Source organism: Dicentrarchus labrax, unplaced genomic scaffold, assembly GCF_905237075.1.
Source record: "Dicentrarchus labrax unplaced genomic scaffold, dlabrax2021, whole genome shotgun sequence".
Lineage (NCBI taxonomy): Eukaryota > Metazoa > Chordata > Actinopteri > Moronidae > Dicentrarchus > Dicentrarchus labrax.
The window spans coordinates 19,391,585-19,407,163 of NW_026136711.1; the positions used below are offsets into that span (position 1 = coordinate 19,391,585).

At 41.0% G+C, this 15,579-nt stretch overlaps 2 protein-coding genes across 3 annotated transcripts; one reads left to right on the forward strand and one right to left on the reverse strand.

The window, feature by feature from the left end:
* Positions 1 to 185: 185 nt before the first annotated feature.
* usp4 (ubiquitin specific peptidase 4 (proto-oncogene)) lies at positions 186 to 12,482 on the forward strand. 2 transcript variants are annotated; one of them, XM_051415192.1, is made up of 22 exons: positions 186 to 365; positions 1,683 to 1,810; positions 1,954 to 2,084; positions 2,162 to 2,288; positions 2,437 to 2,582; positions 3,367 to 3,428; positions 4,146 to 4,292; positions 5,898 to 6,018; positions 6,132 to 6,305; positions 6,416 to 6,574; positions 6,955 to 7,179; positions 7,362 to 7,445; positions 7,552 to 7,646; positions 7,743 to 7,925; positions 8,166 to 8,392; positions 8,540 to 8,761; positions 8,865 to 8,935; positions 9,018 to 9,133; positions 9,226 to 9,375; positions 9,967 to 10,070; positions 10,848 to 10,936; positions 11,144 to 12,482. In XM_051415192.1, the coding sequence occupies exons 1-22, from the start codon at positions 214 to 216 to the stop codon at positions 11,264 to 11,266; spliced, it is 3,036 nt and encodes a 1,011-aa protein (XP_051271152.1). In that variant the 5' UTR covers positions 186 to 213; the 3' UTR covers positions 11,267 to 12,482. The 2 variants fall into 2 exon arrangements, with proteins under 2 accessions (XP_051271152.1, XP_051271153.1); XM_051415193.1 differs by having other exon boundaries at positions 5,901 to 6,018.
* Positions 12,483 to 13,652: 1,170 nt separating this feature from the next.
* gpx1b (glutathione peroxidase 1b) lies at positions 13,653 to 15,227 on the reverse strand. The gene is made up of 2 exons (XM_051415209.1): positions 14,923 to 15,227; positions 13,653 to 14,252 (listed from the first exon to the last, which is right to left on the reverse strand). The coding sequence occupies exons 1-2, from the start codon at positions 15,136 to 15,138 to the stop codon at positions 13,902 to 13,904; spliced, it is 567 nt and encodes a 188-aa protein (XP_051271169.1). The 5' UTR covers positions 15,139 to 15,227; the 3' UTR covers positions 13,653 to 13,901.
* Between the last annotated feature and the right edge of the window lie 352 nt (positions 15,228 to 15,579).

Consider the following 15,579-nt stretch of genomic DNA (forward strand, 5'->3'; position numbering starts at 1 on the left):
TGAACTCGACCTTTGGCACACCCCTCGTTTAGGACACTTTTAGGACATTTAGCATTTGTCTGTGCAGTGACTGACTGGTGTGGCGGTGGTGTTGGCGGAGCAGTCACACTGGAGTTCAGCAGCAGCTCTTCTCCTCTGTGATCGTAGAGGAAGAACATTTCCCAAAGCGCGTCTCTTCCAACCGCGCGTTCACGATACCGGCACACTCGCTGCATGATGGCCGAGGGAGGCGGACCCGAGTCGGGTGGCGCGGCTGACTCCGACTCGGAGCCGGTAGCCGCTCAAATGCCAACCCCTTCAACCGAAAATCAAAAACAGACTATTGGGTCCCTTTTGAAAACAACTCTAAGAAAGGGCGACGAATGGTAAGAATCGGTAAAGGCCAACGTTAGCTAGCGCTAGCTAGCTAACCTTAGCTAGTGAGAAACAGGAAATGCTAACAGGCTAAAGCTAGCAAGCTAACGACACCAATGGTTGCCAGTCTGAAATCGAAAGCTGCAGTGCTACCGATGTTTTGGCCAGCTAGTGTTTAACAAGTTAGCACGCTAGCTACTAGCCAGTCCAACTTAAGTATTTCTCTGAGAGAGGTTTCTGTAGTAACACCTCTTAATGTTTGTCATTAACAGCCAGACGACCGTGGCTAGCTAAAATGCTTATTTGTGTGGTACGTAAACGTTAAAGGCTGTTTTGTGACAAGTTAGGTGACGTTTGCTGATGTGGTGGCTAGTCTGCTGGTAGAATAGGCCCTGGACTCAGATGGTGGGTTCTTCTGCCATCAGACCGGCTGGTTGTTAGTACAGCAGTGATCAGCAAATGGGCCCACTGACAGGAAGATTATGAGATTTCGTCACCTGCTTGTTGTGACATGCCACTTGAAGTTGTTTAACAGGTTTCCTACTAGCCGGCTACATGTGTTAGCTAACATTGTTTCAGATCATAAAGACCACTCAGGCCTGGGCACAGTGCTACTGGATGTATTCAAGAGGCTTCACTTCAGCAGTATAACATTGCAACAGAGAACTGTGTCACCTGCTTCTGTGTTGATCTAGACGGACACCGAGGGAAGAACATGTCTGTCAGCTATTAGCTGCTCAGCTAACATACAGCATACTCAAATAGCTGTTGGAATTAGTCAGGTATTGCCTAAAGTGTTAGATAGTGTCTAATGATGATTTAGTTACAAAATGAACTGCTATCCCTCGGTATTCAAGCTAAAATGTATGATTTTCCACAAGCACATTAACAGTGCTTCACAGCATCGGGATATTACCCTCAGATTAAAGGGCGAAGATTATATACCTTACATCAGCTGAAACACTTCCTACTTGAGGCTATTGGAAAAAAGTTCCTTGACCCAACGTCTTACTATTTGAATGCTTGCTAACAAGCCTATTAACTAAAGGAGACTCTTGCTTAGGATGAGATTAAGTCAAACTAGCTTGCTGTTGCTATATCTGCAAATGCCAAGGCAGTTTGCTGTTGCATAATGTTCTGGGTTGGCGTAAGGTTGAATGCACTGTCTCTCCAAATGCTAAGCACTGTATCATATCCTGACCCTGTTCTGACCTTTCTTGACATCTTCAGGTGATCAAAAAGTCTCAAAAGTTCAGGAGAAACAATCAAGTGTCTCTCATAGTGTGATTGTGTTTGACATTAACCATTACCAAAAAAATGTGTTTTAGGTATCTTATAGACAGCAGGTGGTTCAAACAATGGAAGAAGTATGTGGGATTTGACAGCTGGGATATGTACAATGTTGGAGAACGTAGCCTCTATCCAGGACCAATTGATAACTCCGGCCTGTTCTCAGGTAAAACTCATCTTTAAAGTAACTTCTATTGGGCTTTTATTGTGATTGCTTTTAGAACAGCATGAATACCACTTAGAGATTAAAAGAGCATTTTTAAGTCTGTAGTCATCATTTTGTGTTTTTCTTTTTTTCCATCCTTAAAGACCAGGAGACTCAGGCCCTGAAAGAGCACCTTATAGATGAGCTGGACTATGTCCTTGTACCCACTGAGGCATGGAATAAGCTTGTCAGCTGGTACGGCTGCCTTGATGGCCAGAGACCTATCGTCCGGAAGGTAATGCTGTTGAAGGTATTTCTTTTTTTACTTTGACCATTCACTGGTGGATCTGAAATGTATTCTTTCTTTTTCAGGTTGTTGAACATGGCATGTTTGTCAAGCACTGTAAGGTGGAGGTCTATTTGCTGGAGCTGAACTTGTGTGAGAATGACAACATGGACAATGTGGTCACACGTCACTTCAGTAAAGCTGATACTATAGGTGAGGGTTCTTTGCATTAAGTTTTGCATTGAAAATAACTAGATACACATGCACTGGAAATATGTATACGTTGTCAGTCAAATGTGTTTTGTGTAAATAAATAAGCAGGAAAGTTAATAAGCAAGTCTTGCAAATCCTCTCTTTCCAGATACTATAGAGAAGGAGATGAGGACGCTATTCAATATCCCATCAGAGAAGGAGACGCGGCTCTGGAACAAATACATGAGCAACACCTACGAGCAGCTGAACAAGCCAGACAGCACTGTACAGGATGCTGGTCTCTTCCAGGGACAGGTAGCGTAGAGCTGTGTTATTCAAATAACCTTCAGATCATTGATAGACTCTCTTCCTCATTTCTTTTGAGGAACACCACAGCCCACTAACGTTCTGGTACTTACTGTGTATACATAATTCATTTACAGGCATCATATAAAATAACAATAACATCTCAGTCGAATGCAACACAATGCATTAGCCTTGAATAATATGTTGTTGAGGTTATAATGTCTAATTGTTGTTGAGACTGTGTAACAGAGGTCAGTGCTGTAGTTTGTGATGGTGTTGTATTGTAAGGTAATTGCTATACATCATAATGTGAGGAATTCCTAACATTTACAAAAAAGGGGACTGGACTTTATATAGGTAAGAGATTGACATTGTATCTCATAACACAGTCCAATACAACAACAACAACATAAACCAGGGCCTCAAATATTACTGTAGAATTGAGCTAATACCTCTTTTACCTTCCCATTCAAAAATGATCTTTCAGAGTTTTACAATTCAATGCCAGTGCTCATACTTGAAATGTGAAATGCATGAATGAATGAATTCGTGAAATGCATGCATGAATGAATGAATTCATTACAGCAGCTGTTGTCCTAAAACTGTAAACTGAAGGTCAAAAACGGACTAATTACACATCAGAGTAAGTGGAGTTGATAGACGTAACTACAGCTGCTAAAGCTTGGCAGCACTTGGCACCTGTATAGTATTAAATTCAAGCTGGAGACATGATAGCTCTGACACAAAGGTCAGTTGTGCCAGCTCGGCTCTCACTCTGCTTGTTTTCCCACAGGTGCTTGTGATTGAGCGGAAGAATGAGGATGGCACGTGGCCCAGACAAGCCTCCCATCCCAAGTAAGCAAATGCCTTTTTGTTTTTTAGTCATTCAGGAGATAAGTTGTAACCTGGTATAAAGATTTGAAGCATTTAATGTATACATTAAAAATATATCCAAGTTGGGGTGACCCAAATGCTTCCAAGCTTTTTTAAAGCCTTGTGTGTTTCCCACATAGACCGTACTTGGGCGGGCTGCCCAGGTCAGTGACACATTTTAGCATTTTGCAGACTAACAGGGGACAGAGACTTAATCTGGTATTATGTTAAAAGAGCCAGACAAGTTGGATATTTTACAAGCACACACCAGGTAAAGCATTCGGTACCACAGTGGTTGTGATCCTTTCAATGGGCTACACCATTAACAACAAACTTCCTCCACATGCAGTTAACCTGTTTGGGTGACTATAAAACATACTGCTGATGACTAATGTCAACTGATAGGGAGAGAAACAGAAGGGGGGAGTTGGGGCAAGCTGGTTTATGTGCAGAGCAGTGCAGAGACAGAGGTCCTGGTATGTGTGTATGGGGGAAAGAGGAGCAGCAGAGTAAGCAAATTAAAGTAGTTTTTGAGTAAACACTAGCGAAATGCTTGCTTTCCATCCCTGCCTCACCAACCCGGCACAGATTCAACTATCTGTTGAGTCGGGACAGCCCTGTAGTCAAGTTTGCTCAACATTGGAAAGTTTGAGGAAACAACATGCTTCTCTAAAACATGGCTTTGCTCTTCCTCACCAGATCCAGTACAACACCATCCAGGAATTTCACTACCTCCCCAAAACTTTCCTCCAACTCAACAGCCAGTATCTCGTCAACAGTAACCAATGGAGACAGCACCTGTAGCCCTGGCTACACGCTGAACAACAGCACCTCCTCTGGCAACAGGCAAGAGCTCTTACCTGATTTATCGCTCCGTCACTGTTTCCCCCATGTACAGTACAGTACAGTACAGTACTTTACCTTTTCCTAGGAATTTACTGTATGCTTTATGTTGCACAGGAATGGTACTGTTTCAGTTATGATCACATGGGTTTGAAGTACCTCAGCTAATTCCTCAGCTCCTGTTGTTTCCAGTTGTTACATCTCCAGACTCAGACTCATTGTATGTCATGATTAGAGTTGAAAATGTGACAGAAAGAAACTTGAATCAATATATCAGTCTAACAGTTTCATCCCTACAGACCTCCACCAGTGCATTAGGTCTTTGCTGGAAAACAAAGAATTTAGTTTTTGTTACACACAGCAGAAGAATATGTAGTTTTCCTCTGCCCATAATATCATGAGTTTTTATTTATACCACTTCTGCTTTCCATTGTTTTGATAATTGTTTTTCTTGCATGGTTTGTTTTCTTTAAAATGCACACTGTGTGTCGTCCAGGAAATCAATGCATTTCAACACACATTTGAAAGCCAGCTGGTATCACATACATACATAAAGGGTGTTACAACAGTCAGATTTTAATCATATTGCACGGTGAGGAACTTGTAATGAAAGAACACACTGTAACTGTATTGTGGCAGCATTGGTCAGTTTCAGTGCTAACTTGGAAAAGCTGTATGCTCTTCTGTTTTTATAAATGGAAGGAAAATGAGCAGCTTGATTAGATAAGGACATACACTGAGTTACCAGTTTATTTGGTACATGTAAGGTTATTCAACTCCACTTCAAGTTTTATTGAAAGGCTGGGCATAAAATATTTTTTTTTTTGTCCGTGTCCCACAACTGTCCCAAACTGAAGTTCTTCTTTTTCATTCTACATAATGAATATAGTTTAATAACTTTGTTTCAGTACTTCATATCACTTCACATGGCTCCATTTTAGTGACTTCACACACTCGCTCTGGTCTGCCATGCCCATTCTGCTAGTTCTTCCTAGCACTTATCTCTGAATACCACATTGAAATCATTGTAGGTGTCTGGCCACAATTGGTTTTCATTGTTCTTTTAGTCATTGTTGGAGTTACTTTTTCTTACTTATTTCTAAGTGTTTGATCAATAAACTGGTTTCTTATTGGTATACAACGATGGAAATTTACATACACAGTCTTTGAACATAATTATTTAGTCCAGTAATCACAAATTCACTACAGCGACATTGTATATTTGAAGTAAAAACAAAAAATCTACAAAGGGAGGAAGAAGATCAGATGAATTATTTAAATATTTACAAGCTCAAACTATAAACATATAAGCTATGGGAACACCCTTATTCAGAGATCTGGGAGAAAGAGTGTGAGAGAGAAGATTAAGCTGATGTTTGTTCAGGATTTGTTTAACTTAGAGTGTGTCCACATTCTAAATGAGAACAAGAGTGTGGTGGTGACAGCCTAGCCAATATTACTTGTTTGCAATTCATAGAGGTATGTCAACTTATTAACATGTTCTCTTGAGGTGGTATTTTGTCAGTCTGATATTTTATCCACACACCATGTTTGAATGTCATATGCCTGACGTATTGGCTACCATGAGTAACAGATCTGCTCTTCCAGCAGGCTGGGAGGCTACAATTCGTACAGCTCCTCCTACAACTACAGAGAGTCCCAGTCGCAGCCTGGTCTATGTGGTCTCAGTAATTTGGGCAACACATGCTTCATGAACTCTGCCCTCCAGGTAAAAAAAACAAAAAAAAACTAATGCTACAGTTACAACTTTCATTCAGAGTTAGTTGTCATGCTTTTGGGGTGTTATGTTCACTTAATCACTTTTTATTCCTCCTCTTCCAGTGCCTGAGCAATGCATCTCCACTCACAGAGTACTTCCTCAATGACCAGTACGAGGCAGAGATTAACCGAGAGAATCCCCTGGGGATGAGGGGCGAGATTGCTGAGGCCTATGCTGATCTAGTAAAGCAGATGTGGCTAAGCCGCAGCAGCTATGTGGCCCCACGTACCTTCAAAGTGAGTTGTGTCAAACAACTTTATCTGAAGTGAATGTATACAGATTAACATTACAAATGGATACTTTTTAAAGCTACAGACCCAAGTTAATGACACCATTTTGTTTCCAGACCCAGGTCGGGCGCTTCGCTCCGCAGTTTTCAGGCTACCAGCAGCAGGACTCACAGGAGCTGTTGGCCTTCCTGCTGGATGGGCTCCATGAAGATCTGAACCGTGTCAAGAAGAAGCCTTACCTGGCCCTGAGGGATGCAGAGGGCCGTCCAGATGAGGTATAGCACATAGAAATAGTGTGATACCAGTTAAATCTGTGCAGTTTTTCAAGAGCCTTTTATTTCTCAAAGTAATCTTCATCCAATGGGTCATTCTGACATTGGGATATGATGGCACTTAGATATCTGTGTTCACAGCAGTCCCCGCTTTAATGTGTTGTGATTGATGAAATCAGCCGCAAGGACTGGCAGTCGCTGACAGCTAGACATAGCATAGCTTCTTGTTTTAAAGCTGCACATTGTGTGCTTTGATCCACATTGTTTTATATAGCAACAGAAGAGCAGAAGGTTTCAAAAAAACTATTGTACAATATCATGTTGCACACTTCCTTTTTGAGGTTTTAGAGTAGCATCTAATGAAAGTTTTTGTGTAATTACAGATTGTTGCTAAGGAGGCCTGGACGAACCACCGCTTGCGCAATGACTCTATAATAGTTGATATTTTCCATGGCCTCTTCAAATCAACTTTGGTGTGCCCAGAGTGCTCCAAGGTGTCTGTAACCTTCGACCCATTCTGCTACCTCACACTGCCTCTACCCATGAAGAAAGACCGTACCATGGAGGTGTTCCTGGTGCGGTCAGACCCTCAGTCTAGACCCACACAGGTGAGGTGGAATTGAGCCCTGTGGGGACTTGAACAACTACAATTAAACTAATACAGTTTTTTAAAGATAGACTTGGCTTTGTGTTTACTGTTAATGAATCCAGGATTTCTGAAAGCTCAAGCCTTTAATTAAGCGGTTCACTGAGTTAGACTATAATATCTACTTTTTTCTTTGTCTTATAGTATCGAGTGGTGGTCCCCAAACTGGGTACAGTGACAGACCTGTGCAGCACCTTGTCCAAACTCTGTGGTTTCCCTCCAGAAAACGTTAGAACTTTATCCTTTTACACCTCTACAATAAAGTGGTCTTTACCCTTGTAATGGAAATTTAATGGAAATTTTATGTGCTAACTCCATTCACTTGTCTGTCTAGATGGTGGTGGCTGACGTTTACAATCATAGGTTCCATAAAATTTATAGACGGGATGATGGCCTCAACCAAATTATGGAAAAAGATGACATCTTTGTGTAAGTCTTGTTAGTGACCAAGTTGTCGTCACTGTGGATGCCGTTTAATACTAGGTGTGTGTATAATGTGTTTGTTTGTATTTTTGCTCTTTGCAGGTATGAGGTACAGGAAGAGGACAGCGAGAGGATGAACCTGCCAGTGTATTTCAGGGAGCGCCACTCCAAGCATGCTGGAAGCTCCTCAAGCACCATGCTGTTTGGCCAGCCTTTACTCATCACCGTGCCCAGACAAAACCTCATAGCAGACGTTCTTTATGACAAGATCTTGGAGAGGATTGGGTAAGAACTGTGCAGTGACAGTATGAAGAGAGAGAGAGGTGTAGTAGTAGTAGTAGCAAGAGCATGATCGTAGTTGTCAGGTCATGCAGTGATGGGATCATGTTAAGCGTTATGTATAAAACGCTGTTAGAAATTGCCTCTACTAGTGTAGTGCAATTGAAGCCACTGATTATAAATCATGACTTCTGTGTGTATTTACTGTTTATATAATAATAAATAATAATCTGTTCTCTGTTCCAGACGCTATGTAAAACACTCCCAGATCCCTAACAGTGAAAGCAGGGCCTCAGCGTCGGCAACCTTTGCCAGCTGCAGCCAGGCTCCTGAATGTTCCACGTCGTCTAGTCTCAATGCCAGCCTGGGTGGCTGTGGCAGCCCCCTGTCAGACGGGGCCTCCTGCAGTGCCAGCTCCAGTAACGGCAGCAACCACTCAGGGACCTGCAATGAAACTAATGGTCTATATGATGGTAAGCAGCTAACATCATCTGTCTCCAGATTTAAATCAAAATAAAGGAAACACTGAGCAGAATATTTTCATATTCATGTTAACCAAGAACACTAAAATACAGTGAAAACAACTCAAAACTGATGGGCTTTCATCTGTGTCTGTTCAGGTGAGGAGGAGGCCATGGACCACCAGGTGAGTCCTGAGCCAGAGAATGGCCACTCTGAAGAGGACGAAGAGGACACCTCTGATTTGGAAAATGGATCTAAAAGAGATGTGGCCAAGCAGTGCTCTTCTCCAGCCAAGCTCTTCACTTTCAGCATAGTCAACTCTTACGGAACAGCAAACATTAGCCCTCTGCCTTGTGATGGAAATGTCCTCAAACTCAATCGTAAGTGTTCGTCTTTTAAAACTTAAAAATGCATTGATTTAGTTTTTTATTTTTCAAAGCTACTTGGTGTTGACACAACCCCTGCCACCTCTTCTCTCTGCAGCACATTCCACTGTGGCGATCGACTGGGACACAGAGTCAAAGAAACTGTGTTATGATGAACAGGAAGCTGAGGTTAGTGGGTTCATATTTATCAGACAATGCTGTGAGAGGATATGCAAACAGTCTATTTATAAGTGTTAATATTGTGTTGTAGGCCTATGAGAAGCACGAGAGCATGCTCCAACCCCAAAAAAAGAAGGCCACTGTGGCTCTGAGGGAATGCATCGAGCTCTTTACTACCATGGAGACGCTTGGAGAACACGACCCATGGTAAGGTTTCACAACTACAGCCTAAATCTGTGTCAGAATTCAATGTTTGTCACTATCTTTATCATAGAAACATGATTTTTTTTTTTATGCAGGTATTGTCCCACATGTAAGAAACATCAACAGGCCACAAAAAAATTCGACCTGTGGTCGCTGCCTCGCATTCTGGTAGTCCACCTAAAGCGTTTCTCCTATAACCGGTGTTGGAGAGACAAGCTGGACACAGTGGTGGACTTTCCCATCAGGTATGCACGCAGTGTTGCTCATTGACGTTTTAGTCAAGAAGGTTAAGAACAATGCTTTACTCTGATGTTTCTGCTATAGGATTTCTTTATTGTAGTTCCAGATGTCAATGAATGTCAGTCTGTGCAGGAAGTAGGAAACGCTGCAGTGTCAGTTGGACTTTTACACTAGAGGGAGATGTAGTCTAAAACTCAGGCTTTACTTTATTATGATTATGATTATTATTATTATTATTATTATTATTATTACATTATGGTTTCAAGAAATGGACTTCTATCTCCAGAGAACTGGCATACTGTCAGCAGTGTAACTAAAGTAGCTTATCAACATCCTCTGTGTTTTAAAATAGAGAAGTTGCCTGAGGATTCAGTGGCCTAACGGCTACTGTGTGTGTTCACCTCTGTTGAGGAACTTGATCCACTAGAAACCAGGAAGCAGAGGAAACGTCACTGAAATCCTGCTTTAAAAAGGCTGACTCATGCTTACAAAGGGTGGATTATATTTCCAGTCGGCCCATATTCTGTTGTACATTAATTTTTTATTCCTTGGTAATTCTAAATTTAATAACTGCAACATGATATTTTGTTTCTCAGGGATCTGAACATGTCCGAGTTTGTGTGTGACCCCAAGGCCGGCCCCTACATATATGACCTCATTGCCGTGTCAAACCACTATGGAGGAATGGGAGGGGGTCACTGTAAGTTATTGTTCAGTTTTTCATTTTAATCTCTTAAATAATTACATTAAAACAATTCACTTATTTTACTATTTACTGTTTTATTTTCAGCTACTCTCTAGTTCCTGTGACAACACAGTTTGTTTAGTCTTCAGACATTTACACAATATGTGTTAACAGATGGTCTGCTGAACGACCACTGTGTCTCCATGGACACTATAATCAGGCACATTACAATATGGCAAAGTGCCTCACACATCTTTGTTCTCTGTGGACTACTGTCTTTTTCATATTTTCTTCGTTCATTTATAGTGAACCGATAAGATTTGTATCTCTTCCTGGGTAAAACCCGAATACACAATAAGCTATGGACTATGTAATTTAGGGTCTTACTAGTTAATAATGATAAGCATCTAAAAAGTATTAGAAATTAGGTTCCATCCAAATTCAAAATATTGGGAGATTTGTGAACTTTTCCTGATAATTGGGTTGAACTGGTGTGGTTCTGCTCCGACATTTATTATGAAAACTACGCTGATATATTTTATGTGGGCCTTTTTTTATGCGGCTAAAATATGTTTTGCTGCTGCCCTGCCCGCAGCCGTGCTCTTGTCGTGAGGGAAGACAACTTTATAAAATGTTGTCTGCCACACTTAGCCTTGATAAATGGCTAACCTAAAACCGGAGTCATCAACGTTCAGTGTCTCATTAAAAACACCTCATTTAGCTATCATTATGCACTTTTACTATTGTAAGCCACATTTCCAGAGGCTTTAACACTTCTTTCCCCCCTAACAGACACAGCTTATGGAAAGAATAAAGTGGATGGAAAGTGGTATTACTTTGATGACAGCAGTGTCTCCTCTGCCACAGAGGACCAGATTGTGGTGAGTTCGGACTCATTAAAGTTCATAAATCTATATATCCTGTAGTTGAATAGGCTCAGAGATGCAGTATTTGGTGATCCTTGTGTTTTTATTTATCCATTGACCGATGCTTGATGAAGACAAGCTCTCAGCCTTCTCGGCTTTCAGTCCTTGGTGTCAAATGTCCCTGTTTTTGTAATGTAATCCTACCCTGATCTTCCCTTGCAGACTAAAGCAGCCTACGTGCTGTTCTATCAGCGCAGAGACGAGGAAGCCCCCTCCAAACCTCAGCCTTCGGCCTCGCTGGGGGGAGCCCCGGAAGCCGCTGATGACCACATGGACACAAACTGAGGAATCCCGGCGAAAGGGACACGCACTGAAACACATACAGCAAATAGAGACACTTGGACGCACACACAAAGCTACTTTAGTGACAGAGGACTCCACAGACTTAACATTATTAACCCTACCTTCCCCCGTATTTTATTTGATTTCTGTCTCGTATGTTGTCAACTAGAGCCAACAGCCTTGTCAGAAGAGTGAACTGAGAGACTTCCTCTCTGCAGCGGGTGGCCTACTGATTCCTAAACATAGTTTACTAGTCTGGAACTAAGGAGTATAAATGGATATAGATCCTCTCACTGGATGAACAGAATGTTAGAAGTGCCCTCAAATGCGTAGATAAACAAATGTTTCTGTTGCTCACAACAACAGTCAGAAATATTAAAGAAAAAAAAAAAGCCAAATGCAAACAATGTTTCAACCAAAGCGTTCAAAGGTATTTATGATAAAATGAACCAACTGATAAGACATTAGCAGGTTACTGGCATTGTGCCTAGACAGATCTTGCTGTGCTGAGGTAAAGGCAAACTTTAACAGTGCAGTGTGCACTCGGAACAGTACATGCCATGCTCATTGAAAGAATCCTGTGACCTTATTCCACCTGTGTAGAGTGGATCACTGATGGGGGATCTTGCTGCAGCTGCAGACTAGCTGCGGCAGTTGTGCTGTGTTGCACAGAGGGGGGATGTCTCGTTTCAAGGTTTTAAGATCTGCATCTTGACATGAAGGGTGGCAGAAGCAGTTTTTCAACCTCGCCGTTGTTCAGCCATCTTTTTTTTTTTTTTTTTTGTTCTTTGGCGCACAGTACGGGCTCAACTGTCTCTCGGACCCTAAACCTATGAGAGGAGTCTCACCCTGCTAATGATTTTAATTTTATTTTTTGTAATCACAATGCAAAAGCGGCCTTTTGATTCCTGCAACCTAACTAAAAAGGAGGCACTTTGAATTCTCCATGAGTACATTATCTACCTGCTTCTGGTGTATCTAGACAGATTTGTATGGTTTGGCCTTAGCATTAAGGGTTATGGTCTGTCATACACTTCCAGATCATTTTAATGTGTCTTATAAGCATATTTTGATTGCTGCCTGATTGGACCCCTAGCTCACCTGCAATGGCTTGTCCTCATTAGTCTTGTACATTAATGCAGCTCTGTATTGAAATGGCTATGTTATTTGATATCTTCAAAGCACACTGAGTGAAGCAAAATAAACTAGTATAAAAGTGGTGCTTTATTCATGAAACTTGAACTTGATCCTTGTCATGAGGAACAATCTACACGTGTCATCAGATGGGGTCAGGACAGCAGTACCTTAACGGCTTTCTCACTGAATGCAGCCATTTGGAGCCAATAGTTTCTTTGCTTCCACTGACAACAACAACTGTTTAGTAAAACATGATAAAATAGTGTCTGTTGGTAAAATAAGACAATAATCCCTCTGTTCTATCTCAGTGGAGTCTTTATAGACACACAATTGTCACAGGAAGCACAGCTATAACAGGTGTCTTGTGTGACTGAGTATAAAATAGAACACATTCACTTATACTCAGTCTCAAGGATCTTGTTGTGAAACCAGATGACACTTGGTACTTGATAAGTCTTGTTCTGTGGCATAAATTCTACTCCTTGTTGCATAACAGCATGTTGATATGAAGGGCTGCCAAGTGGCCCTTTTCACTGGTTGGTCCTGCCATTGTTATGTCCTTCAGAGATGACTACCTAAATATAATCATTTATGCCTATATGACTAGAAAAGCTTTACACCATATCTGTAACCCTAGATACTTAGTTGAAAACAAAATTCAGCTGCCAAGTGCAGTGAATCTTGTTTTCTTCCCCCTAAATCATGACAGCAATTCAATTTCAACAATAACCGAAGAGATGTAAATAATCACACTATTGAAAATAGGTGTATAAATTCTTGTCCTCATATTTATCTTATTGCCGATATCTACAGTATTTGTTTTTAACTGAGAAATATTTGAATTCAAAGTACAATAAAGACTGGAAGCCTCAAAAAGGTGGTTTGTTTGGAGTAATTACATGCACAAAACCATAATAATAGATATACCCACACCAATGCTGTGATTCTGGCTTAACTTTAGTGGGTGTTGTGAAATAACTATTGTAAAATGATCTGTAATTGCAGGTGGTGCAACCTTTTATTACGGCAATTCATGCTGACTGGTGGCAAAACGAACTATGATCTGTTGGCAATGGAACAGCAAATAGTAATCATACTATTACTTAAAGCCCAGGATTCAATGTGTAAGTTCTGGATGGATAGTTTTTTAAATTGGTCTTTACTATAAAGTTTGAATTTAAAATATGAACAGTTGGGACTTCTGTAGTGATCAAATCTTTCTACCATAATTTCACAGAGAGGCAGTCATGAAAATGTTTGAAAAAATACATTTATTGGTCCTTTTTAATACATCAAACCACATCTGTGCTTTACGTGCACCCAGTGCAGCTGAAAACATTCAGCCTTTTACATTTCATCAGATACCCCCCCTCACAACTAGCTTGGTTTCAGAGGATGTCTTCATATAGTAAAAGAACAGAAGTCACAGTCACCGTGTACAAGTGAGCACAGCAGGTCTGAGCATGTGTCATACAACATTGACATTTTGGAGGACCATTCATCAGTTTGCCTGGTTGAGGAGCTTCTTGATGTCTCCCTCGATGTTGCTGGTGAGGAACGTCCTGCTGTAACGCTTGAAGGGCACTCCATCTGGCCCGATGAGGAACTTCTCGAAGTTCCAGGCCACGTCGTTCCTGGAGACCGGGCTCCAGATGATTAACTTGGGGTCAGTGATGAGGGCGGTTGGCTCGTCGCTGGGGAACGGGAGCTTCTCCCTCAGGAACACGAACAGGGGATGGGCATCCTTCCCATTAACATCCACCTTCCCCAGGAGCTGAAACTTTGGCTCGAAACCATTTCCAGGACGGATGTACTTCAGAGACAGGAGGATTTCTTCATTCTTGCAGTTCTCCTGCATGAGTTGATCATAATGTTATATAAAGTCAGGTGGTGTGGAAGCTTTTGCATCTTCCTAAAACAAGAACACTATGGAAACCTACAGATCATCTGAACCATGATTACTGTAACCAGCTTTTAATGAGTCACTTATATTATTGCTATTGACAGTGAGTTAATAAATAAAAAATGACAAGCAACAGACACAAGGAAGTACTTAAAAAACTCCAGGATGTCTTTTGTTGGGCGTTTGGTAAATGATACCAACTTCCTCATATATCACTCTGACTGCTTTACTACAACCAGCCTATTCTCATGAAAAACAATATTCTTGAATTTCAGGTTTACTTTTCAAACGTTTAACCACTGAGCTAGATAATGACATATTTGAACTTGATCACTGTGTTTGTAGCATAGTTACAATTTGACTAAAAATAGGACTAAAGCTAAACTAAAAACATGACGGGACTCGTGGAAAGGAGTTAAATGTAGTTCTAAACTATGAACAAAACTACTTTTATTTAAGTAAAATTAATTATAAAAAATAATCAAATAAAAATAAAACTTAAAAATACTAATTAACAATATAACCCCAACCTACCTGAGAGTCAATAAGAGAACAGACTTGGTAGATATAGCTATATATAATCATATATATTAAATAAATATATAGATTATTTCCTCACCTGATGGCCGAACTGGTTGCAGGGCACCCCCAGGATAACGAGCCCCTTGCCGGCGTACCGTTCGTGGAGCTCGTTCATCTGGGTGTAATCCCTGGTGGTCGTACCTCAGAGAGACGCGACATTCTCAATGAGGACAACTTTGCCCTGCAGGGTCGAGAAATCAAACGTCTCCCCCGTTAATAGTGTGGCCGTGAGCTCGTAAAATTTCGGAGCCATTCTTGCGCTGTCCTCTGTTCAGAGTCAATCCTCTCTTTATTTCCTTCAGACGCTCTCTGCCGCTCCTCAGTCTCAAGGTCTGCCAACCTCTGGAGCGAAGAGCTTGTATGTAGCTGTCAAGATAGTTCACACCCCACAGCCTGCGGGTTGGCCGTAAATTCAGGATTGCTCAAAGAGCAATGTACACACAGTAATTCAAAATTATTAAATAGTAAAGAAAAATGACTCAGTCAAATGTAGGACATTTAAGTCATCATTTCGACTGAAGCCTACTTAGTCAAGATAAAATTATGAAATGATAAAATTATTAGAATTCTTATTAATAGATCTCAGTTTTTACTTTATCTAATCATACTCGGCTGGTGAATACATTTTTTTCCACAGTATTTCATAATTTTGATTTATCGTGAATATATTTAGTTAGTCTTTTCTGCTATTTCA

What these genes read in the sequence shown, in the direction of transcription:
- usp4 (XM_051415192.1), top strand. Translation starts at nt 214, where the DNA reads ATGATGGCCGAGGGAGGCGGACCCGAGTCGGGTGGCGCGGCTGACTCC. An exon ending in CTCAGTCTAGACCCACACAG is followed by an intron (nt 7,180 to 7,361) that starts GTGAGGTGGAAT and finishes TTTGTCTTATAG; the next exon opens with TATCGAGTGGTGGTCCCCAA. An exon ending in GAAAAAGATGACATCTTTGT is followed by an intron (nt 7,647 to 7,742) that starts GTAAGTCTTGTT and finishes TGCTCTTTGCAG; the next exon opens with GTATGAGGTACAGGAAGAGG.